The sequence below is a fragment of the Hyperoodon ampullatus genome, assembly GCF_949752795.1.
Source record: "Hyperoodon ampullatus genome assembly, chromosome: 8".
In the NCBI taxonomy this organism is placed as follows: Eukaryota; Metazoa; Chordata; class Mammalia; order Artiodactyla; family Ziphiidae; genus Hyperoodon; species Hyperoodon ampullatus.
Genome location: NC_136921.1, coordinates 55,389,050 through 55,414,506, shown reverse-complemented (window position 1 = coordinate 55,414,506; position 25,457 = coordinate 55,389,050). Strand labels below are relative to the sequence as shown.

Genomic DNA, 25,457 nt, shown 5'->3' with positions numbered 1-25,457 from the left:
ATAACTGCTGGGTGGGTGACTCATAAACTGGAGAACACTTATACCACAGAAGTCCACCCACTGGAGTGAACGTTCGGAGCCACATGTCACGCTTCCCAACCGGGGGGCCGGGCAATGGGAGGAGGAATTCCTAGAGAATGAGACTTGGAAGGGTAATGGGATATGATTGCAGGACTTTGGCAGGACTCGGGGAAACAGAGACTCCATTCTTGGAGGGCACACACAAAGTAGTGTGTTCATCGGGACCCAGGGGAAGGAGCAGTGACCCTATAGGAGACTAAACCAGACCTACCTGCTAGTGTTGGAGGGTCTCCTGTAGAGGCGGGGGCAGCTGTGGCTCACCAAGGGACAAGGACACTGCAGCAGAAGTTCTCAGAAGTAATCCTTGGTGTGAGCCTTCCCAGAGTCTGCCATTACCCCATGAAAAAGCCCTGGTAGGCTCCAGTGTTGGGTCACATCAGGCCAAACAACCAACAGGGAGGAAACCCAGCCCCACCTATTACCATACAAGCAGATTTAAGTTTTACTGAGCTCCGCCCACCAGAGCAACAGCCAGCTCTACCCACCACCAGTCCCTCCCATCAGGAAACTTCCACAAGCCTCTTAGATAGCCTCATCCACCAGAGGGCAGACAGCAGAAGCAAGAAGAAATACAATCCTGCAGCCTGTGGAACAAAAACTACATTCACAGAAAGATAGACAAGATGAAAAGGCAGAGGGCTATGTACCAGGTGAAGGATAAAACCCCAGAAAAACAACTAAATGAAGTGGAGATAGGCAACCTTCCAGAAAAAGAATTCAGAATAATGATAGTGAAGATGATGCAGGACCTTGGAAAAAGAATGGAGGCAAAGATCGAGAAGCTGCAAGAAATGTTTAACAAAGATCTAAAAGAATTAAAGAAAAAACAAACAGAGACGAACAATAAAAAAAACTGAAATAAAAAATACACTAGAAGGAATCAATAGCAGAATAACTGAGGCAGAAGAACGGATAAGTCACCTGGAAGAAAGAATGGTGGAATTCACCGTCGCCAAAAAGAATAAAGAAAAAAGAATGAAAAGAAATGAAGACAGCATAAGAGACCTCTGGGACAACATTAAACGCAACAACATTCGCATTATAGGGGTCGCAGAAGAGGAGAGAGAGAGAAAGGACTGAAGAAAATATTTGAAGACATTATAGTCAAAAACTTCCCTAACGTGGGAAAGGAAATAGCCACCCAAGTCCAGGAAGCACAGCAAGTCCCATACAGGATAAATGCAACGAGAAACACGCTGAGGCACAGTGTAATCAAATTGGCAAAAATTAAAGACAAAGAAAAATTATTGAAAGCAACATGGGAAAAATGACAAATAACATACAAGGGAACTCCCATAAGGTTAACAGCTGATTTCTCAGCAGAAACTCTACAGGCCAGAAAGGAGTGGCATGATATACTTAATGTGATGAAAGGGAAGAACATACAACCAAGATTACTCTACCCAGCAAGGATCTCATTCAGATTTGATGGAGAAATCAAAAGCTTTACAGACAAGCAAAAGCTAAGAGAATTCAGCATCACCAAACCAGCTCTACAACAACTAACAAAGGAACTTCTCTAAGTGGGAAACACAAGAGAAGAAAAGGACCTACAAAAACAACCCAAAACAATTAAGAAAATGGTCATAGGAACATACATATCGATAATTACCTTAAACATGAATGGATTAAATGCTCCAACCAGAAGACACAGGCTCACTGAATGTATACAAAAACAAGACCCATATATATGCTGTCTACAAGAGACCCACTTCAGACCTAGGGACACATACAGACTGAAAGTGAGGGGATGGAAAAAGATATTCCATGCAAACGGAAATCAAAAGAAAGCTTGGGTAGCAATACTCATATCAGATAAAATAGACTTTAAAATAAAGAATGTTACAAGAGACAAGGATACTACATAATGATCAAGCGATCAATCCAAGAAGAAGATATAACAATTATAAATATATATGCACTCAACATAGGAGAATCTCAATACATAAGGCAACTGTTAACAGCTCTAAAACAGGAAATCGAAAGTAACACAATAATAGTGAGGGACTTTAACACCTCACTTACTCCAATGGACAGATTGTCCAAACAGAAAATTAATACAGAAACACAAGCTTTAAATGACACAATAGACCAGATAGATTTAATTGATATTTATCAGACATTCTATCCAAAAACAGTAGATTACACTTTCTTCTCAAGTGCACACAGAACATTCTCCAGGATAGATCACATCTTGGGTCACAAATCAAGCCTCAGTAAAATTAAGAAAATTGAAATCATATCAAGCATCTTTTCTGACCACAATGCTATGAGATTAGAAATGAATTACAGGGAAAAAATGTAAAACACACAAAGACATGGAGGCTAAACAATATGTTGCTAAATAACCAAGAGATCACTGAAGAAATCAAAGAGGAAGTCAAAGAATATCTAGAGACAAATGACAATGAAAACACGATGATCAGAAACCTATGGGATGAAGCAAAAGCAGTTCTAAGAGGGAAGTTTATAGTTAAACAAGCCTACCTCAAGAAACAAGAAAAATCTCAAACAATCTAACGTTACACCTAAAGGAACTAAAGAAAGAACAAACAAAACCCAATGTTAGCAGAAGGAAAGAAATCATAAAGATCAGAGCAGAAATAAATGAAATACCAACACAGAAAACAATAGCAAAGATCAATACAACTAAAAGCTGGTTCCTTGAGAAGATAAACAAAATTGATAAACCATTAGCCAGACTCATCAACAAAAACAGGGACCGGACTCAAATCAGTAAAATTTGAAATGAAAAAGGAGAAGTTACAGCAGACACCACAGAAATACAAAGCATCCTAAAAGACTACCTCAAGCAACTCTATGCCAAAAGAATGGACAACCTGGAAGAAATGGACAAATTCTTAGAAAGGTATAATCTTCCAAGACTGACCCAGGAAGAAATAAAAAATATGAACAGACCAATCATAAGTAAAGAAATTGAAACTGTGATTAAAAATGTTCCAACAAACAAAAGTCCAGGACCAGAGGCTTCACAGGTGAATTCTATCAAACATTTAGAGAAGAGCTAACACCCATCCTTCTCAAACTCTTCCACAAATTGCAGAGGAAGGAACACTCCCAAACTCATTCTATGAGGCCACCATCAGCCTGATACCAAAACCAGACAAAGCTACTACAAAAAAGGAAAATTACAGACCAATATCACTGATGAATACAGATGCAAAAATCCTCAACAAAATACTAGCAAACAGAATCCAACAACACATTAAAAGTATCAGACACCATGATCAACTGGGATTTATCCCAGTGATGCAAGGATTCTTCAATATATGCAAATCAATCAATGTGATACACCATATTAACAAATTGAACAATAAAAACCATATGATCATCTCAATAGATGCAGAAAAAGCTTTTGACAAAATTCAGCATTTTATTTGTGATAAAAACTGTCCAGAAAGTAGGCATAGAGGGAACCTACCTCAACAAAATAAAGGGCATATATGACAAACCCACAGCAAACATCATTCTCAATGGTGAAAAACTGAAAGTATTTCCTCTAAGATCAGGAACAAGACAAGGATGTCCACTCTCACCACTATTATTCAACATAGATTTGGAAGTCCTAGACACAGCAATCAGAGAAGAAAAAGAAATAAAATGAATACAAATTGGAAAAGAAGAAGTAAAACTGTCACTGTTTGCAGATGACATGATACTATACATAGAGAATCCTAAAGATGTCACCACAAAACTAGTAGAGTTAATCAATGAATTTGGTAAAGTTTCAGGATACAAAATTAATGTACAGAAATCTCTTGCATTCCTATACACTAATGATGAAAAATCTGAAAGAGAAATTAAGGAAACACTCCCATTTACCACTGCAACAAAAAGAATAAAATATCTAGGAATAAAACTACCTAAGGAGAAAAAGACCCGTATGCAGAAAACTATAAGACACTGATGAAAGAAATTAAAGATGATACCAACAGATGGAGAGATATACCATGTTCTTGGATTGGGAGAACCAATATTGTGAAAATGACTACACTACCCAAAGCAATCTACAGATTGAATGTAATGCCTATGAAATTACCAACGGCATTTTTTACAGAACAAAAAATCTTAAAATTTGTATGGAGACATAAAAGACCCCGAATAGAAAAGCAGTCTTGAGGGAAAAAAAATGGAGCTGGAGGAATCAGACTCCCTGAGTTCAGACTATACCTCAAAGCTACAGTAATCAAGACAATATGGTACTGGCACAAAAACAGAAATATAGATAAATGGAGCAGGACAGAAAGCCCAGAGATAAACACATGCACCTATGGTCAACTAATCTATGACAGAGGAGGCAAGGATACACAATGGAGAAAAGACAATTTCTTCAATGAGTGGTGCCGGGAGAACTGGACAGCTACATGTAAAAGAATGAAATTAGAACACTCCCTAACACCATACACAAAAATAAACTCAAAATGGATTAGAGACCTAAATCTAAGACTGGACACTATAAAACTCTTAGAGGAAAACATCGAAAGAACACTTTTTGACGTAAATCACAGCAAGATCTTTTTTGATCCACCTCCTAGAGTAATGGAAATAAAAACAAAAATAAACAAATGGGATCTAATGAAACTTAAAAGCTTTTGCACAGCAATTAAACCATAAACAAGACAAAAAGACAACCCTCAGAATGGGAGAAAATATTTGCAAATGAATCATCAGACAAAGGATTAATCTCCAAAATATATAAACAGCTCATGTAGCTCAATATTAAAAAAACAAACAACCCAATCCAAAAATGGGCAGAAGACCTAAATAGACATTTATCCAAAGAAGACATACAGATGGCCAAGAAGCACATGAAAAGCTGCTCAACATCACTAATTATTAGAGAAATGCAAATCAAAACTACAGTGAGGTATCACCTCACACCAGTTAGAATAGGCATCATCAGAAAATCTACCACCAGCAAATGCTGGAGAGGGTGTGGAGAAAAGAGAACCCTCTTGCACTGTTGGTGGGAATGTAAATTGATACAGCCACTATGGAGGATAATATGGAGCTTCCTTAAAGAACTAAAAATAGAATTACCATATGACCCAGCAATCCCACTACTGGGCATATACCCTGAGAAAACCATAATTCAAAAAGACACATGCACCCAATGTTCATTGCAGCACTATTTACAATAGCCAGGTCATGGAAACAACCTAAATGCCCATTGACAGACGAATGGATAAAGAAGTTGTGGTAAATATATACAATGGAATATTACTCAGCCTTAACAAGGAACGAAAGGGTCATTTGTAGAGATGTGGACGCATCTAGAGACTGTCATACAGAGTGAAGTAAGTCAGAAAGAGAAAAACAAGTATCGTATATTAACGCATATATGTGGAACCTGGAAAATGGTACAGATGAACCAGTTTGCAGGGCAGAAACTGAGATACAGATGTAGAGAAGAAATGTATGGACACCAAGGGGGGAAAGCCGTGGGGGTGGTGGTGGTGTGATGAATTGGGAGATTGGGATTGACATGTATACACTGATGTGTATAAAATGGATGACTAATAAGAAAAAAATTAAATTAAAAAAAAAAGAAAGAAGAACAGGAACAGGGTAAATAGCTGGACTTTGCCTCTAGTGAACACTTCAAGATAATAGTAATGGCAGGGGCAGAGAGGAGGTGAGTGTTGCCCAGACAAAAGATAAAGAGACCACAAATTTCTCATTCTTAAGGTCAAAGAGACCTCCCCAACTACACATGTGCAGAAAGGCTCTTGGGGATCAAAAAGGAGAGGGCACCACCCCATAATAGGTAATGCCAACCCTCCCATAGGCCTGTGGGCTAGACTCTATCTTGGAAAAAAGTTGTGCACACATGTTGGGGAGGATCCTAGGGCAGGGCAGGTGTGGAAAAAGAAACAAGATAATTGGCCAAAGGTAAACAGAGACCCGGAAGAAGTGCCCTACATAAATGACTTAACTGCCTCTTTATGGCACTCCTCCTCATTAGGGGGGATGCCCACACCCTTTTCTCTCCGGGTGTGTATCTCTGCCTTGCTTCTGTCTTAAATAAACTGTTTCTCTGTGTGCTCTCCCACTTCTTGTTCTGTGTTTCTAATAATAAACTTTGTTCCTGTTTTTACAGTTTTTGCCTCCTTGAGAAAGGCATTTTTCAGTGGGGGCAAAAGCCAGGGGAACTTTGCTTCTCGCCTCTAGCCTCTGGTGGTCTAGTGACTAGGATTCCTGGTTTTCATCCAGACTACCCAGGTCCAATTCCTGGGCAGAGAACTAAGATCTCGATTCAAGCCACCACTTGAATCTGAGGTCATGTTGACTCTTGTCATATGTAAACTCATCTTTTCATTCATTCAGCCAATGTATACTCAGAGCCTGTGATGGGCCAGACCCTGTGTTAGGCACCGGGAATGGAGAAATGAACCCGCTTCAGTACACCTGAACTGAAATGAGCCTGATTCAATAAACAATCAGGTTAGTAACAGAAATAGAAATATACATGGGGATTTAAAAATATAAAACTAAATATATTGAGAACGAAAAGAACATGACTCATGGGAATCCTCAAGGATGATCCTCTGACACACCCTGGGATAGGAAGTAGGAAAAATGCTTCCTGGACTAGGCATCACTTGGTCTTATCCCAAAGAAGGAGGAATCTCACGAAAGGAGGATAAAGAGCATGCCAGGCAGACTACATAGTCATGGAATTCCTTTGATGTTCTGTCAAGGAGCTGGTATGTGAAGAAGAGACTGGGAGAAACTGACAGCAGAGCACTGGCATGGCCACATTTGCCTTTTCCTGTGATGGCTGATGGCTCTTGGCATAATAAATATCAGTTGTTAAAACAAGATTGTAACATCTGCCACTGGGTGTAGTAGATCGCAAGAGAAAAGGAAAAATTTGAGAAACGCTTAGGAGGCACAATTATTAAGACCTGATGGTACAGTCATGTAGTCAAAAATACATTTTAAATACCTACTAACTTTCAGGTACCATTCTAGGTGCCATGGATACAGTTGGAAAAAAAAAACCTAAAAAGCAGTTCTTTCTTTCTCGGAATTTTACCATCCAATCATAGGAGAGAGACAGTATTTTTAAAATGTAAATGCATAATATTTTAGTTGGTGATTAAGTACTATGAAGAAAGATGAAAACTGGTAAGGGGAATAGGAAGTGATAAGGTAGATTGATTTATTAGAAGAGTTAGGCAAAGACTTGCTATGAGCAGAGACCACAGTGAAGGGAGGGATGAAGGCAGGGAAAGGGAGAGAGAAGAATGAAGTGTGTTGAGGTGTGGGGTGCTTTTATGTACTATTCTTTGTCCAAAAAAATCACTGGGATAAAAGACATAGTTGGAAGTAATTCACCTCAAGTATCTTTATTTTGGCACATGCTATTCTGTTGACTGAATTAGGTAATGAGTCAACATCTGCCCTGTTGTCACACACAGTTGAGAACTACATGCAACACTTTAACATTAGACAGTGATGGAACGCAGTAGGAGTAAACAATTGCTGACAGGATATAGATACAAATTCTACTCTGAAGTTCTTTTGTTTGTTTTTTTAATGAAGCATAATTTTACTACTGGTCTCCTCAGTGATATTCCTAAAGACAAAGAGACCTGGCTAGTAGTATCTGTGGTTTGAACCTTCCATGAATTCCATCAGCATAGATAATTCAGAATTTAGTGACTGTGTTGCCCACAGCTATATGTACCAGCAGGGGCCACCTAGGACACCTCAGCATGAGGAATAATTATCCTCATGAGGAAACTTCTCTGATATTATCTTGGGGAATCCCATTTGTGTCTTCCAAATGCAGATGGAAGACAAACCTATGTTGGAGCTTAAAAGGGCAAAGCATTTACTGTTCTTATTAGGAAAGCCAGATTGAAGTCACTGCTCTCTGCTTCAGTTTGTCTGGGATGAAAATAGAATTCTTAATAGTGAGTTAGAGTACTCATGGATATTAAAAAAAACGTCTATTAGTGACCATTAAACGTTTTCTTTTCCCTTGATAGATGGATATGTCTCTTATCCTTAGAAGTGACCCATTGGGAGTATTTTTATTTACTGTTCTTAGAAATCTTTTTTTTTGAAAAATGTAATGTAAAAATATCTTAACACAAATATCATAAAAGTTACAAGTCTCTGGTAAATCTTGATCAATGCGCTGTTTTCATTCAGCGAAAATCTTTTAGATTCTCTAACAGCTTTTGCTATTGCTCTGTAAATTGGTTCCATTTTCCATGCCTCCTCTTCCGTGAGGATATGTTCTTTTCTAACCTGAAATGATTATTTATAAATTAAACACCACATGCACACATATAAACCCTTGAAAAATTAGAGATGAATGATAGATAATATATTGTTTAAAAGATGACTGGCATTTGGAATAATCTTAATTCTATCTTTGAATTTTATCTTAACACTATATTTGCTCTATTACTGCCATCTTAAGTCTTACCTAAAATCATGTCTTACATTGACTATTGCAATAGTCTCCCAATGGCATCCTTTCTTCATTGAAGCCAATCTATACACACTAGTCAAAAGTAATTTTTTTAAACACCTAACTTGGATTACATCATCTACCACTCTTCCCACCTGATGACTTCACTTGAATTATATCCAGACTCCTTGCTTTATTCCACAAGATTCTGCCTACTTCTTCCACAGCATTTCAAAACAGCTCTCCTCATTCCTGAGGGCTTCCTTTGTGTTTTTTTGCCAGTACTTGTTTTCTGCCTTATATGCTCTGGACATGCTTATCCCACTAACTGAAATTAACTTGTATGTACTTTTCACATGGTTGTCATCTCACTCTTCACATCTCAAATGTATGTCACTTTAGTGAGGACTTCCCTAAAGTCTCAAGATTTTCTGTTCAGCATCATAAGGGCTAATCAAGACTTGAAATTCCTTTATTAATTTGTTTTTTTTCTATCCTCCACCAGACAATAAGCTGCACAAGTCCCTGATTTCCCCATAATTGTATACCCAAATCATAGAAGAAGACTAGGTACATAGCAGGTGACCAGTATACAGGTTTTGATCAAATGACTAATAAACCAATATGTAGGTGACATCAGCATCATGGTGGTGTCTCTCTTCTCTCTTCTCTTTCCTCTTTGTAACAACTAATTAGACATCTATTACCAAACAAAAGTGCTTCTGCATATTTCACAAAGGGATGTGGAGGTTTCTAGTCCACCTGTGCATCCAAAAATAAACAAGGGGGATCTCAGTGAGGGTTGCTGATACAAGGGAGTTGGCAAACTGGCCCCAGTCCCACTCACTGAGATTAGAAAAGAAAGAACCTGGAGAGTGCAAAACTGGGCAGATAACCATGGAGAAGAGAATGACTGGAAGTCCAGCCTGCCTAAAGGGAGATTCCAGAATTCCACTGGAGTGAGAAAGAGAAGAGTTTGGAAGCAGAGGAGAGGTAGAAAATTTCCAAGGTGGCCTCCCCTCCCCACGGATGAACAACAAGGGGCTGGGCTTTTGGAAGCAGCACTGGCTACCTCTCTGGCAGAAGAGGTAGACAGTGGTGACCTCTTTCATAGAGGAGGTGATAACCACAAAGCAAAAATCTAGATTAGATTCACAAAACATAAAAAGGGGGAGACAGAGCATACCACTATAGAAAACCACTGCTTTGCAAAGGTAGGGAGAAACAGGGGGAAGAAATAATGAACATACAAAACAACCAGAAGGCAGATAATAAGATGGCAGTAGTAAGCCCTTACATATCAATAATCACTATAAATGTAAATGGACTGAAGTCACCAATCAAAAGGCAAAGGGTGGCTGGGCGGATAAAAAACAACAGCAATGAAAACATACAGAAAACAAACAAAAAACAACCAAAACAGAAAAACAAGATCCAACTATATGCTGCCTACAAGAAACTTCTTTCAGTTCTAAAAACACACAGAGGCTCAAAGTGAAGAGACAGCAGATATTCCATGCAAGTGGAAACCAAAAGTAAGTGGGCATAGCCATACTTATCAAACAAAATAGACTTCAAGCCAAAAACTGTAACAAGACACAAAGAAGGTCATTTTATAATGATAAAGGGGTCAATATACATAGAAGATATAACAATCATGAATATATATACACACCCAACATTGGAGCACCTAAATATATTAAGCAAATAATAACAGATATGAAGGGAGAAATATACAAAAATACAGTAATAGTAGGAGACTTCAATACCTCAGTGTCAGCAGTGGATAGATCATCCAGACAGAAAATCAGCACGGAAATGTGGGAATTGAACCATACTTTAGACCAAATGGACTTAATAGACATATATAGAACATTCCAACCAACAGAAGCATACATTCTTCTCACGTGCATACAGGATATTAGATCATGATAGGACCAAGATAAATCTTAGCTAATTTGAGGAGACTGAAATACTATCTTTTCTGACTACAATGGTATAAAACTAGAAATCAACAAGAAGAAAGCTGGAAAATCTACAAATATGTGGAAACCAAACAATACACTTCTGAAAACCAATGGATCAAAGAATCAAAAAGGAAAGAAAAATATCTTGAAGCAAATGAAAATGGAGAGAAAACATATCAAATCCTAGGGGATGCTGCAAAAAGCAGTTCTGAGAGGAAAGTTTATAGTGATAAATGGATGTATTAAGAAATTAGAAAGATCTCAAGTAAATAACTTTACACCTCCAGTACCTAAAATGACAAATTAAGCCCAAAGTTAGCAGAAGAAAGGAAATACAGATTGGGAGAAAACAAATGAAATAGAGACTAGAAAAACAATAGAATCAATGAAATTAAGAGCTGGATTTTCAAAAAGATAAAGTTGACAAACCTTTAGCTAGACTAAGAAGACAACAGGAGACTCAAAATTAGAAATAAAAGAGAAGACACTACAACTGATACTACAGAAATAAGAGAGTACTATGACCTGCTATATGCCAAAAAATTAGATAACCTAGAAGAAATAGATAAATTTCTAGAAACTTATAACCTACCAAGACTGAATCTGGAGGAACAGAAAATCTGAACAGACCAATAATGAGGAAGGAGACTGAAACAGTAACCAAAAATCTCCCAATACAGAAAACCATAGGACTAGACGGTTTCACATGTGAATTCTACCAAACATTTAAAGAATAATTAATGCCAATCCTTCCCAAACTCTTCTAAAAAATTGAAGAGGAGGGAACACTTCTTAACTCATTCTACAAGGCCAGTATTACCCTAATACTAAAGCCAGATATAGCCACTATAAGAAAACTATAGACCAATATTACTAATGAATATAGATGCAAAATTTTTCAACAAAATATTAGCAAACTGAATTGAGCACACTAAAAGGATTATACACCATGAGCCTGGGATGCAAAGATGGTTCAAAATGATAAATGTATTACATCACATTAATAGAAAAAGAAAATAATCACATGATCATCACAATAGATACAGAAAAGGATTTGACAAAATACGATATCCTTCCATGATAAAAACCTTAAAAGAGGTACTTCCCTGGTGATGCAGTGGTTAAGAATCCACCTGCCAGTGCAGGGGACACAGGTTCGAGCCCTGGTCCGTGAAGATCCCTCCCACATGCCGCAGAGCAGCTAAGCCCATGCGCCACAACTACTAAGTCTGCACTCTAGAGCCGGTGAGCCACAACTACTGAGCCTGTGTGCCACAACTACTGAAGCCCGTGTGCACAGAGCTCATGCTCCACAACAAGAGAAGCAACTGCAATGAGAAGCCTGTGCACCGCAACGAAGAGTAGCCCCCGCTTGCCACAACCAGAGAAAGCCTGCGTGCAGCAGCGAAGACCCAACATGGCCAAAAATAAACAAATAAATAAATTTATTTAAAAAATAAACTCAAAAGATTGTGTATAGAAGGAAAATACCTCAACAAAACAAAAGCCATCTATGACAAACCCAGAGCTAACGTTTTACTCAGTAAAAAAAAAATTGAAAGCTTTTCCTCTAAGATTAGGAACAAGACATGGTTGCCTACTCTTACCATTCTTATTCAATATAGTATCAGAAGTCTAGCTAGAGCAATTAGGCAAAACAAAAAAAATAAAAGATACCCAAATCAGAATGGAAGAAGTACAGCTGTCACTATTTGCAGATGATATTATTTTGTATACAGATAATTGCAAAGATTCAACTAAAAACTGTTGGAACTAATCAATGATTTCAGTAAAGTTGGAGGACATAAAAATCAAAATAATCAGTGTTGTTTCTATTTGCTAATAATGAAACATCTGAAAAATAAAGAAAATTATCCCATTCACAATAGCATCAAAAACAATAAAATATCTAGGAATAAATGTAACTGAGGAAGTGAAAGATCTGTACAATGAACATTATAACTTCATTGAAAGAAACTGAAGAAGGCATAAGACATGGAAAGATATCCTTTACTCATGGATAAGAATATTGTTAAAATGTCCATACTACCCAAAATCATATATAGATTCAACACAATCTCTATCAAAGTTCCAGTGGCATTCTTCACAGAAATAGAAAAAAAAATCCTAAAATTTTTAAGGAATCACAAAGAACCCAAAATAGCCAAATAAATCCTGAGGAAGAACAAAACTGGAGGTATCACACTTCCTGATTTTAAACTATATTACAAAGCTACAGTAATTAAAACAATATGATACAAGCATAAAAATAGACACAGACAAATGGAATAGATTAGAGAGCCCAGAAGTAAACCCCCACATATTCAGTTAACTAATATTTGGTAAGGGAGCCAGGACCACCTGATGGAGAAGTGATCATCTCTTCAAAAATTGGTGCTGGGCACATAGCACAGGGAGATCAGCTTGGTGCTTTGTGACCACCTAGAAGGGCGGGATAGGGAGGGTGGGAGGGAGAGAGATGCAAGAGGGAAGAAATATGGGGACATATGTATATGTATAACTGATTCACTTTGTTATAAAGCAGAAACTGACACACCATTGTAAAGCAATTATACTCTAATAAAGATGTTAAAAAATAAAATGGTGCTGGGAAATCTGGATAAACACATGTAGAACAATGAAATTGGACCCTTATCTTACACAACTCACAAATATTAACTTGAAATGGATAAAAGACTTAAACATAAGACCTGATACCATAAAACTCCCAGAAGAAAACGTAGAAAAGAAGCTCCTCGATAGTGGTCTTGGCAATGATTTTCTGGATATGACACCAAAAGCATAAACAATAAAAGTAAAAGTCAACAAATAGAATCACAACAAACTTAAAAGATTTTGCACAGAAACAGAAACAACTAACATAATGAAAAGGCAACCTACAGAATGGGAGGAAATTTGCAAACCATATATTGGATAAGAGGTTAATATCCAAAAATATATAAAGAATTTTACACAACTTAATAACAAAAAACAAACAACCCAGTTAAACACTAGGCAGAGAACCTAAATAGACTTTGTCCAAAGAAAACAACCAAATGGCCAAGAGGTACATGAAAAGATGCTCAACATCACTAATCATCAGGTAAATGCAAATCAAAACCATATGTGCTATCTCTTGACACCTTTTAGAATAGCAACAAGAAAACAAGAGATAATACTTGTTAATGAGGATGTAGAGAAAGGGAATACTTGCACACTGTTGATGAAAATGTAAATTGGTGCAGCTACTATGTAAAACAATATAGAGGTTCCTTAAAAAATTAATAGAACTACCATATGATCCAACAATTTCACTTCTGGGTATATATTCACAGGAAATAAAAACAGAATATCAAAGAGATGTATGCAGTCCCACGTATATTACAGCACTATCCACAATAGCCGAGATTTAGAAACAATCTATGCACCCATAAACAGATGAATGAATTAAGAATTTGTAGTGTATATACATAATGGACTATTATTCAGCCATGAGAAAAACATCTTCCATTTGTGACAATCTGAATGGACCTTGAGGATATTACACTAAGTGAGATGAGTCAGACAGAGAAAGAAAAATACCATGTTATATCACTTATACATGGAATCTAAAAAAGCCAAACTCACAAAAGCAGAGTAAAATGGTAGTTTCCAGGGGATGGGAACAGAGGGATAGAAAGGAATAGAATAGTTTGTTTAATGGTACAAACTTGGAATGAGTAGTAGATAAGTCCTAGAGATCTAATGCACAATACAGTGAATACGGACAACAATATTGTGTTATAATCAAACTTGCTGAGACTAGATTATTCCAACCATTAAAAATAAATGATAATTATATAATGTTATAGGTATTAATTATCACTACAATTACAATCATATTACAACCTATAAATGTCTTGAATTAATATGTTATAGCACTGCATAAATTCAAGGTGTATATGTCAAATATATTTCAAGAAAAAAATTTAAAAATAAATCATTATGTATATTAAGGTGAAAAATAAAGACCAGAGCAAACCAACTTTGGCCTCTGTAAAATGGGTCCATTACTTGCTTGTGATGTGTTTAATGTTTCTGAAAGTAAAATCACTGAATGCAATTCTGTAGACTAACCTAGGAAGCACAGCAATGATGACACTAATTAAAAATCGTTAAACCTTAAATTGCGTTCCTATAATGATCCAGGTATATCCTAACTAAAACGAGCTGATACATCAGAAATAAAGAATAAGGATGAACTATGATTTACTTGTGTGTTAAAAGTGAATTCAATTTGCCATTTCTGGTATTATTAGGAAGCTTATTAGGATATAAGACCTTGATGATGGAGACAAAAATCTTTCATCTTTTTTCAGAGTTTGCCATTCCAATATAAATTCTCTCTATCCATACCTTCTGTAAAATCCCTAACTTCAGTTTCTTAAGGTAATTAAAAACCAAAAAATACAGCAGGAAATTCGTAAGTTCCATTGTAATCATTAGTCTCAGCCTCTTCCATCAATGTTTACCCCAGGTGCATTTAATCATCATTCCTTTCTCTGTTCCCCATATCTTTTAAATTATCCCAATGTTCAAAAATAAATAAATAAAAATACAGTCTTCTCCTTAGTTAACAACTCAAAAATTGTGCCAGATTGCCTAATTCCTTTTCTACAGTTTAGTCTATAAATTTGGGTATACTTACACACTGTACCATAAAACATTTAAAATTAACTTTTTCATTGGTATTTTGTCAACATCCTTATAAGAAATTCAAGGACTGATGCCTTCTAGATATATGATCAGAGTACCAATAAACACTGTAAAATATATTCATTTGCATTGGGCTTCGGCTTTCTTAGAGGAAGAGCAACTGAGCTCACCGCCAGGAAACAAGCGGCAATAGGTGAAGTATAGAATGAGGTGAGTCAAAGATCCCAAACGATCACATTCCAGATAATCAGTGTGATATGGATATGTGCATTTCGTACGTCTATATTTTATGAGAGGTGGTGTGCTTTTGACAAAGAAGAACTGAAGTAATTACTAAGGAACGAGGCTACCAATTCTAGACCTGGGATGGCCCTCCTAGGCTGTATGTCAATGTTCTCATCTGTTACTCCCCACCCATCTCCTTACCAGAGCTGTTGCAGTGGGTGGGGTCAACAGGTCTTCCATTTTTATCAGAGCAGGCTATTGCTCGAAAACGCATGCCTTCTCCACATTCTTTGCTGTCTCCTTGTACCCGCAATCCTCTCTGAGGCTCCCTTCTGCCTTCAGGAAGAATGCAATCTGACCAATTTCCATAAGGATGAGATGTAAACACATCACAAGGACATGGTTCTGTTTCCACTAGAGGGTACAGGTCAGCATCCTGGCATTTCTCCTTCTTCCTGCTTTTCCCTGTTCCAATGAGAGACATTGATTTATTAATTTCACATCTGCTGTTTTGTTAAAACTCGCTCACATTTTATTTAAAAGCTCTTAGACTATTAAGTCTTAAATAAAATAAAGCCTTTCTTTTTTACATTTTTTTTTTAAACACAGAAGGAAATCCTAGGACAATGAAAGCAATTCCCACAACAACTGTGAAATTTAAGTTAATTTGAAAAAAAGAGGTCTCATGTTGGAGAGAGGCAAAAAATACTTAGAAGATGTTTGCTACAGTGGCTCAACAGATAGAAAAGTCCTTGATGTATTTAATATTGATTTCCCTATAATTTGTTCATAAAAAACAGATAGATTACCTTGTCTCCATTTTCCATGAAATTAATGGTTACCAGGGAAATGAACAAAATGGTTTAAGTATTAAGTCCTTCCCTTTTTTTCAAGTAATTTTTTAAAAGCAGTTTATTTATTCAAGGAACAAAATGATATCCTCCCAGACAATGGCCCTGGAGTGAGCCTGGGTGTCACTTGGTGTGTGGTGGACAAACTGGAACTTATTTTGGTTCCTGTTATCAGGCAGCTCACAAATGTTGACAGAAATAATAGATTGAAATAAATGCTCAATTCATTTTGGATAATTTAATCTGAGAAAACGGTATGACTTGTACTTTGAGAGACCTTTTTAGGTTATGTATTTTATAATACGACCTTACCTTACCAATTGACTTTGACAGACCTTTTAGGTGTAATCCCAACTTTGAGTAATGACAAGGCAGAGTCATTTTTCAAAGCTGTGAGTACTTGATCATCATGTTTAATGGATCCCAAGATGGCCTGTAACTTGACTCAACTTTGCTACTAACACACTTCTCTAGATTTTTAAAAGTTCTCCTAGATCTAATAATTCCACTTTGTTTCCTTATTAATGGGTCATTAGTGAGAGTCTTGGCTGCTTATATATATAAAAAAAAATAGGCAACTTTATTAGTTTATCTCCAGTCCTTATGGCTGTTTTGGAAATGCTTGCAATAAGCTGAGGCACAGACTACTTTCTTATTGTCAGTTAGTTTACTTTACACACAGCGATTCTACAGTTGTCACCTGGACGATTGGCTTTATGCCTTCTGTGATGCTTCTGGCCACAATAAATAAGGATTCCTGCAGGACCTGAAATGATCTTGTAGAAGCTTCGGCCATACCACTGTCCCTCTGGGAGGAAGTATTCACTTGCCTCTACCACTAGGCGCACTTCCTGAGAATAAGTTTGAGGAGCAGAGCATCTATCACCACTGTGAGAATTCACTGCATGAGAGATACATCAACGGATGAGGAGGATTGGCGCCTTCTTCCCAGCATGTAACATGTAACCCAAGTCTTGGGTGCTTTTCAAATGTCCACAAAGGACCGTTGTCTCCATCTCTTATATTTCCATTCTATTCTCAACACACTTAACCCTAGATTTTGAGTCTACCGATTCCTTAAAGTACTTACTCTTGCCAAAGTAATAAAGTCATGAACTATCTTTTACGTCTTATCTTTCAGACCTGATCATTCAACAATAGTTCTGAGTGTTGACTATGCCATGATTCTTGAAATATCTTTCCCAAGTTTCATCACACCTTACCTTTATGTCCCTCACCCCTACTCCACACCCTCACCATCTCTCTGGGCACACCTTTTTTGTTAGTTTGTTGAATTCTTCTCCCTCTGTACCTCTCTTAACTGATAGGTTTCCTCAGGGCACTGCCCTAGATGCTCTTTTCTGATCCTACACCTTCACCAGCCAAAGAGTTTAAATAATCATCTCTAACCTTTAAATCCCTAATTATTATCTTCAGCCCAGATTTCTTATTCAAGCTTCTGAGCCATAGACTGGAAATCTACACCTAAAGAACCAGTCAAACTCAATGGGGCAAAAGCTACACTCACCTTCTGACCAGCAAAACCATTCTTTCTCCTGCATTTCCCAGTTCTACCAATATGCCTGAGTCAAAAACTGGAGTGTCACATTTGAATCATTCTGTTGCGCTACCTGTATCTGTTTAACGACAAAGATCTATCATTTCAAATACCTAAATATCTCTTGAATCAGTCCGCTGTATCCATTCTGACTGATACCACCCATATTTAGCCCTCCTCCAAATCTCCAGCTTAAATCACTATAATGGCACCTTCCAAGGTTTTATTGCCACCATAACTCACTTCCTTCAATCTATTCCCTGCACTGCAGCCAGGACCAACTTACAAACCTGGAAATCTGATCACATGACTCATCTATTTAAAACTCTCTAGTGACTTACCACAGCTCATGGAATGAAGTCTAGACTCCTCATCTTGGTCATCAAGGTTCCATAGGATCTGGGTCTATTAGTGTTTGCCTCCGACTGCATCACTCTGCCTCTAGCATGTTATAAGTAATACTGAGCACTTTTTAGTTCCTAGAAGCTACTCATTTAACTGCTGGCCTTTGCATGTTCTACTCCAGAAATTGTCACCAGTTCTACCTTCCCTCCATCTCCTAGCTAATGACTATTTGTCCTTTAGGTCCAAACTGATAGATCACTCCCTCCAGAAAGTCATCCTTGAATACACTCTTCATCTCAGTTCTAGAAGAGGTGTTCTTATGTACTTGTGTAGCACGTGGTAGGCAGAATGATGGCTCTGCAAGGATTTTTTACATCCTAATCCCTGGAACATGTGAACACGCTACTTTAGATGGCAAAATGAACTTTGTAGATGTGACTAAGCTTGTGGATCTTGGGATAAGGAGATTATCTTACTGGGTTCAACATAATCACATGATCTTAAATTCAGAGAACCTTTCCTGGCTGAGTAAAGAATCAGAGGCAAAATAACTATGAAAGAATGATCAAACAGATGTAATGTTTCTGAATTTCAAGACTTTGGAGGAAGGGAGCCATGAGCCAAGGAATATAAGCAGCGCCTAGAAGCTGGAAAAGAAAACATTTTCCCCTAAATCTTCCAGAAAAAAAATGCTACCCTGCCAACATCTTGCTTATAGCCCCGTAAAATCTATGTCTGACTTCAGACCTATAGAACTGTAAGAGAATAAATTTGTTGTTTTAAGCTATCAAATTTGTGGCAATTTGTTAAAGAAGCAATAATAAAAAACTAATACAGCACCCTATATAACAGCTATTGTAGCAGGTACTATACTGTGTTGTAACTGTCTGTAGCAAAACTCTATCTCTCATTAGACTGGAAGCTCTTAAATTAGGGTCATGTCTGTCTATTCCCTTACAGTGTTCCCAAGGCCTAGCACACATAAATGGTAAACAAGAATTATTCCTTGAATAATTGAGCAAAGTTTTTTTTTAAAAAGGAAGGAAGAAATGAGAGAGAGAGAGAGAGAGAGAGAGAGAGAGAGAGAGAGAGAGAGAAAAGGAATAAATAATAAAATGTTTGTGTACAAAGTAACCAAAAGTTACTGGCAGAACAAATATTTTGTAGAAATATATGCTATCTCTATATTTGTGATATCCTTCTTAATTACATGGCATCACTGTTTGAAGAAGGCTTTGAGCAAGTTAGTTAATGTAGAGATGGTTTTCACCACAAGAAACCAATTACCAGTGGTGCTTAACTTTGATTACATTCTCGTCATAATCAGTATTAAACCTTGGATTCAGAACCAGCCAGTACTTTAAAAAATATTTTAAAAATCAATCTCAGGGCTTCCTTGGTGGCATAGTGCTTGAGAGTCAGCCTGCCGATGCAGGGGACACGGGTTCATGCCCTGGTCTGGGAGGATCCCACATGCCATGGAGCGGCTGGACCCGTGAGCCATGGCCGCGGGACCTGCGTGTCCGGAACCTGTGCTCTGCAATGGGAGAGGCCACAAAAGTGAGAGGCCCGCGTACCGCAAAAAAAAAAAAAAATCAATCTCTACTACAACTCTAAAGACATTTTTTCCTCTTAAGTCAGAGGGAAATTTGTAACTGATTCCACAAAAACACAAAACTACAATATTTAATAGGTATTAGTTACCCAGTTATTTTGAATATATACATATGAATAACCTAAATAGATTATACTATTTGAAGGATTATTTACAGCATTGTGTAAACAACTGCTTTAATTATCACTAAATCTGAAACCTGTGATTATCTAGTTTGCATACAACACAAAAAACACCCAGATATTAAGGTTTCTGCTTAAAAAATGGAAAAAGAAAAATAAATACCGTAGATGGTCCCCTATACAATGAAGATGCTTGTACTTGTGTCTGTACGCTCTTCTGTGTGTCTGTGTTAGAGAATCATATTGCTTTACAGTCTGAGCCCATCCCTTTTTACTATCATTCATGTTAGAAATTGATTATTAAGTTTAATACTAAATTACAGGGGGAAAACAAAAACACACGCATTAGTACACAATAAAAATAAGCTTGAGAAGTGCAGATTTTTCACTCCTTATTTTTCTACCAATGATACTGCAAACAAAAGAAGAGTGAAGAGTATTTTGCTCTCCATCTATGTCTACAAAGATTAAGCCATTGAAGTTGCTGACTGACAGTGATCTCAGTGTTTCACACAGAGGAAATTAAAGACAATAACAGGATGCTCTGTGCTTGGACAGACAGACCCTTAGATAGTTAGATGCATTTCAGGAAGAATTTAAATAAACCCCACTTCTTGTATCTTCCCACACACAGAAAAGCATTATGCTCATTACCTTGAGATTGCTGTTCTTTGTGACTACCTGTAAGTGTCTACCAAGATGTATGCTGACTGCATGTACTCCCTAACAGCAACAAAATCACATATAAACTAGCCTTCCCTCCCTACCTCTCTGGAGTACTTCCTCAGAGCTATCTGAGAGGCTGTCTCCTGTGCTAGAGTCCTCAGTAAGACCCTGGATAAACCTTAAGTCACAACTCTCATGTTGTGCATTTTTCTTTCAGTTGAATGTTTTGGTGACCACAAAGGGACCAAGAGCTGACTTCTCTCCTTTGCCTGAACTCTACAAGTATCCGGAGCCTTGGTCCCAACATGGGCCCCTTGTGCTTGTCTACTTCCTCGGGGAGTCCAGACAACTGGGTATGTCTCTCCTGGGTCTTGGATCTCACATACTGATTGATGATTCTGAGTTTTATTTGGTGGTTGTTAGACTCCTTGCCATGAAGAGTAGGTTTTCCTTGAACTTAGGTTCAAGTAGAGGTAGCTGGGTTACCAAGTCGAAAGACACTGGGAAAAGTTTGCTCAGTTGAAAGATACTGAGTGGGTTACCCCCGCTGAGAGACAGTGGGAGCTTGCTCAGTTGAAAGACACCAAGTGGTCTGGACTAGGTGATTAGGTAGGGGGCTAGCCTGGTATCTTTCTTGAATACCTTAACAGAGTTTGTCTGAATAAAAGTGAAGATACCATGTGAGAGCTTTCAGCTCCGAAGATTAGGGACACAGCTTCTCCCAACCAGTTGCAGTTTTCTCAGTCAACTGGGAAATTTATGGGAGTGGCAGAGGCAAGCCCTCACACCATTCAGTGTGAGTAACCCACTCATTAATTTAAAGAAATTTGCTCTTGGGACGCACACATAACATTGGCCAACCCGTGCTCCAGTCTCCATGGAGATTTTATACAGCCAGGGGGAGAAACTGAGACCCGTGAAAGCCCTGAGGTGACTCTAGGGTGCCACCCAGAGGAGTGAAGCTCACAAACAGCACAATCAGCCCACTAGTCTTCAATAGTAATTTTATCCTGACAAACGAACACTAAAATGGGAAACAAAGCCTTCAAATCAGAAGTGGTGCCAGATAAACCTGGCAGGGTATGAGTCAGACGTTTATGTTTATAAGGAGCTTATACATGCAAGTAGTTAATTGGGAAATGAAGGAAATGTCATCCTGAAAAAGGTCAAGATGGGACGCTCTTGACATTCCAAAACTGGCTTTTACATACGCAGTCAGAGGAAGCTGGTTTTATAAAACATCTTTTCAAAATTCTGACCCAAAGGGAACAGAAGTCCTTCTAGGAGGAGCTTACAATTATCTCCCTGAGCCTTTGAGATGTAAATGTTTTACCAGGTCCTCTCAGGAAACTCTTATCTAGACTAACTCCAATTTCTGAGATGGAAAAAAATAAAGGGGTGTTGGGGGGGGAAGAAGCCTTTTAAAACCCAAGTGAGTTAACTTATTCCAACTGTTATTATAAACTAGCAGGTTTTATATTGTAATACCTGATTCATGACTTAAGTTTTAAAATGAGGCTATGCGATCTCTGGTTGTACCTATTTATATGTCTGTGTGTACATTATAGATATATGTTTCTACCTTTGGTGATGGTATTATCAAAATTAAACTGTAAAAAAGAACTACTTAATTGGCTTAAAGAAAATTAAATGCTTGTATACATTCTCAGAAATACAATACAAATTAACCCAAATGGTTTTTGTAAGATCATGATTGCCAACTGAAAAAAAAAAAAAGCACAACCTGAGAGTTGTGAGTGGAGTTTTATTTTGGGCAAAATGAGGACTATAGCTTGGGAGACAGCATTTCAGATAGCTCTGAGAAACTGCTCCAAAGAGGTAATGGGGAAGGTCAGTGTATATATGATTTTGGTGAAGGGGGCTACTTGCAATCAAGTGCACATTTTTTTGCAGAAGGTTTCTGCTAGTCTCATGAAGGTCACTGCTAGTCACAAGGAGCAGATGTCACCATGAAGGATTTTAGTGCTTTTCTAGATATGAGGAGATACAAGGATTGGGTTCATAAAATCATCTCCTGAAAATATCTAACTATCTGAAGACCTGTTTTTCACAGAGCACACAATACCTCATTCCTAATCTCCACCCTGAACACATTTCAGCGGGTGTTGAATGTCAGCAGCTACAGCAGCTCCTGATTTAATCCTTGTAGAGGTAGATGGCAAGTGCCAGTTTGTAGTTGACATGATCCACGATTAATCTTTACCCAATAAAAACAAATTTGTTGGTTTAACTAAAAGAGTCCTATCTTTAGAGTTAAGAACATTATATGTAAAACTGTTATTGTATCTGTTTACTAAATGTCAAATAAGATCATGTTATCTCTAACAAAATTTGTCAGCAAGAAAACTAATGATATTTTCGTAAAGAAATTTAGATCCAAATGGACTAAGACTTTTTTAGGTGAATGCTTTAAGAACAACTATGTCTTATTGTATGTCTACTTAAAAATAGTTTCTCCAGATCTTTCAGTAACTTGAAATTTTAGAGTTTTACTAAGTTAAATTAAATGATGGGAATTCATTGAATGTCTAGATCATTTCCAAATAATAGAAAATACTGGGAAATTAACTGCTAAGCAAGTCTAAATTTATCTACTTTTGTCTTCCTATTTTAAAAAAAAACCTAAAGATGTTTGGTTTATTGGTCACATGTCTTATACCACACTGAGGAAAAATTACACTGTGAAAAAATGTGTTTCTAGAGGTAATGGAATATGTTCATAGGTTTGCCAATCAGGCATGCTCATGTGACAAACAGTTCATAACTGCTGACTTCTTGGTTTTTGCTAGAGATTGGGGGTTTTAAGGGTTGAGAATTCTGATTAATATGTGTAATTAGAACCACTAAAATAAATAAAACATCTTTGTATGCAAGAAAACTTCTTAAAAGGGTAAACAAAATGGAAATGCATTCTGTTAAGGGAAAACAAAGTAATTTTGTCCTAAAGAGAGGTTAAGAGAAAAAGAAAAAAAGAGCAAGGGAAAACATAGGATACAATCTGGAAGAAAAAAGGCAAATTACAGGGTTATGAAAAGAAACCCTGAGAAAGAATTTGATGTATGACCAGGGCTGGCAAAGATTAAAATGAACTTAATTGGCTGAAAGAATTCTAATATTAAAAATAAGCTGGTGCAAAAGTAGAATTTGAATTTCTCTCTGTTATGACCTCTAGCTAATGTTGGCATGTCTCCGACAGACCCTGAAACATCTCAAAGAAAGATATTAAACTAATTAGGTTTATTTGGTATATTAAATTACATGATTAACATTGTTAAATAAATGATGATAAACCTTAGGTAATATTGTATGAGTAAATGTTATCAATATAAATATTCTAGAAGTTCTAGGAAATTCCTAAAATTCAGATGTCCTACTATAATGTTATCATAGTCCAATTATCTTAAAATGTGTGTAACAGAAATAACCAAATTTCTTTGTCAGTTGTAATCGTATCTTTAACCATGCCATTTTAAGTCTTTTGTCATGTATAGTTATTATTTTACTCTGTTGCTTTTATTAAAATTTTTCATCTTCAAGAAGAGTCACGGAGGACTTTTTTTTTTTTTTTTGTGACAATTACAGGTTTCTGGTAGCTTTCAGATTATATTGCTGAACTGGGTATGAAATTAAAGAATTCTAGTGAAAAATCTGATGACTTCATAAAATTGTTAACAGGAGATCAAGATCAACAAAACTTAATTGCATATGACTGAATGAACTGATGAATATGGTTATAATTTTTATGACCTTTTGTCTAAAATTACTGTTTATCTTTGTTTTCTTGATATAAGGAAATCTTTCCTCTTATACTATGACTAACACCAATTTAATAAATTATACCTTTGTAAGCAGAATTGAAACATTTACCTTTTTCCCTCTTCCTGATCCCTCTAGAAGTGGAAACTCCTTATTCTTATTTTCACGGAAATATAGTTATTTGTAAAAGTTCAATAAAAATCTCTTCTCCGTTTGACAGGGCACAATGGCAACCCTGGTTATATTAACATAGCTTTGACTGGAATGCCTTATTTGAGAATATGCATAGAATCGGATATAACAAGTCAGCTTTAAAGAACTAAGGTGGACTTTATGGAGCCATAAAGCCCCTTAGAGAAACAGCCTAGTGCCTTATTTGCAGGGTTCCCAGCATCCTTATCAGGTGAATAAGGACCCTCAAGATATTTTGGGGACCTTGAGAAGGGAGGAATTCACCCAAACCTATACAGGTAAATCTGATGGCAAGTCCTAGGCATAATTTTCGTGGCCTTGAGAAGCCTTAATAAAGTTCAGTCAGGGACTGTTTATGACAAGCTTCAAAAAAACAAATTTAAAAGAGCCTATATAATCAACTGCTATCCTTGGTACACTTATGTAAATAATCAGGCCGAGTTTATTGAAACCAGACTTATTTTGTAAACAAGTTAGTCTTAGTTTGGCTATATTTGGTGGAAATGAGGATGACTTTAGAGAAAAAAATATGTTTCAGTAATATACGTTTATAGACATCAAGTTCTTGTGCTATTAATTATCTATAAGGTTTTGGTATTTACTGCCTGAAACTCACTTCCTAGATGGCTCCTGTTGCTATGTTCCATTATCACAAAAGTTTAAGTCACTTGTTAAAAGAACATTTTTAGCTTGTTTCTGAAGTTTATCACAGTAATCTATGTTTGGATAAAGATCGGATACCCTATGACTACAACCAGAAGAATATATACTGGAAAAGACATCATTTAAAGGACTCTCTTCAGCTTAGATGGAAAGGCCCTTATCAGGTACTCTTAACTAGCTCATGCACAATAAGACTAAAGGGAATTGACTCTTAGATTCATACTTCCCATTTAAAAAGGGCCCGGCACTGG

General features: G+C 37.1%; 1 protein-coding gene across 1 annotated transcript in view; it reads right to left on the bottom strand.

The window, feature by feature from the left end:
- The window catches only part of THSD7B (thrombospondin type 1 domain containing 7B), a gene marked incomplete at both ends in the record, with an annotated part of 801,311 nt that overhangs the window by 255,512 nt on the left and 520,342 nt on the right, over window positions 1-25,457 (bottom strand). Inside the window, one exon of the mRNA XM_079709630.1 lies at window positions 15,619-15,882. Within this exon, the coding sequence (XP_079565756.1) occupies window positions 15,619-15,882 (264 nt within the window). The remainder of the gene's footprint in view (window positions 1-15,618; window positions 15,883-25,457) is intronic.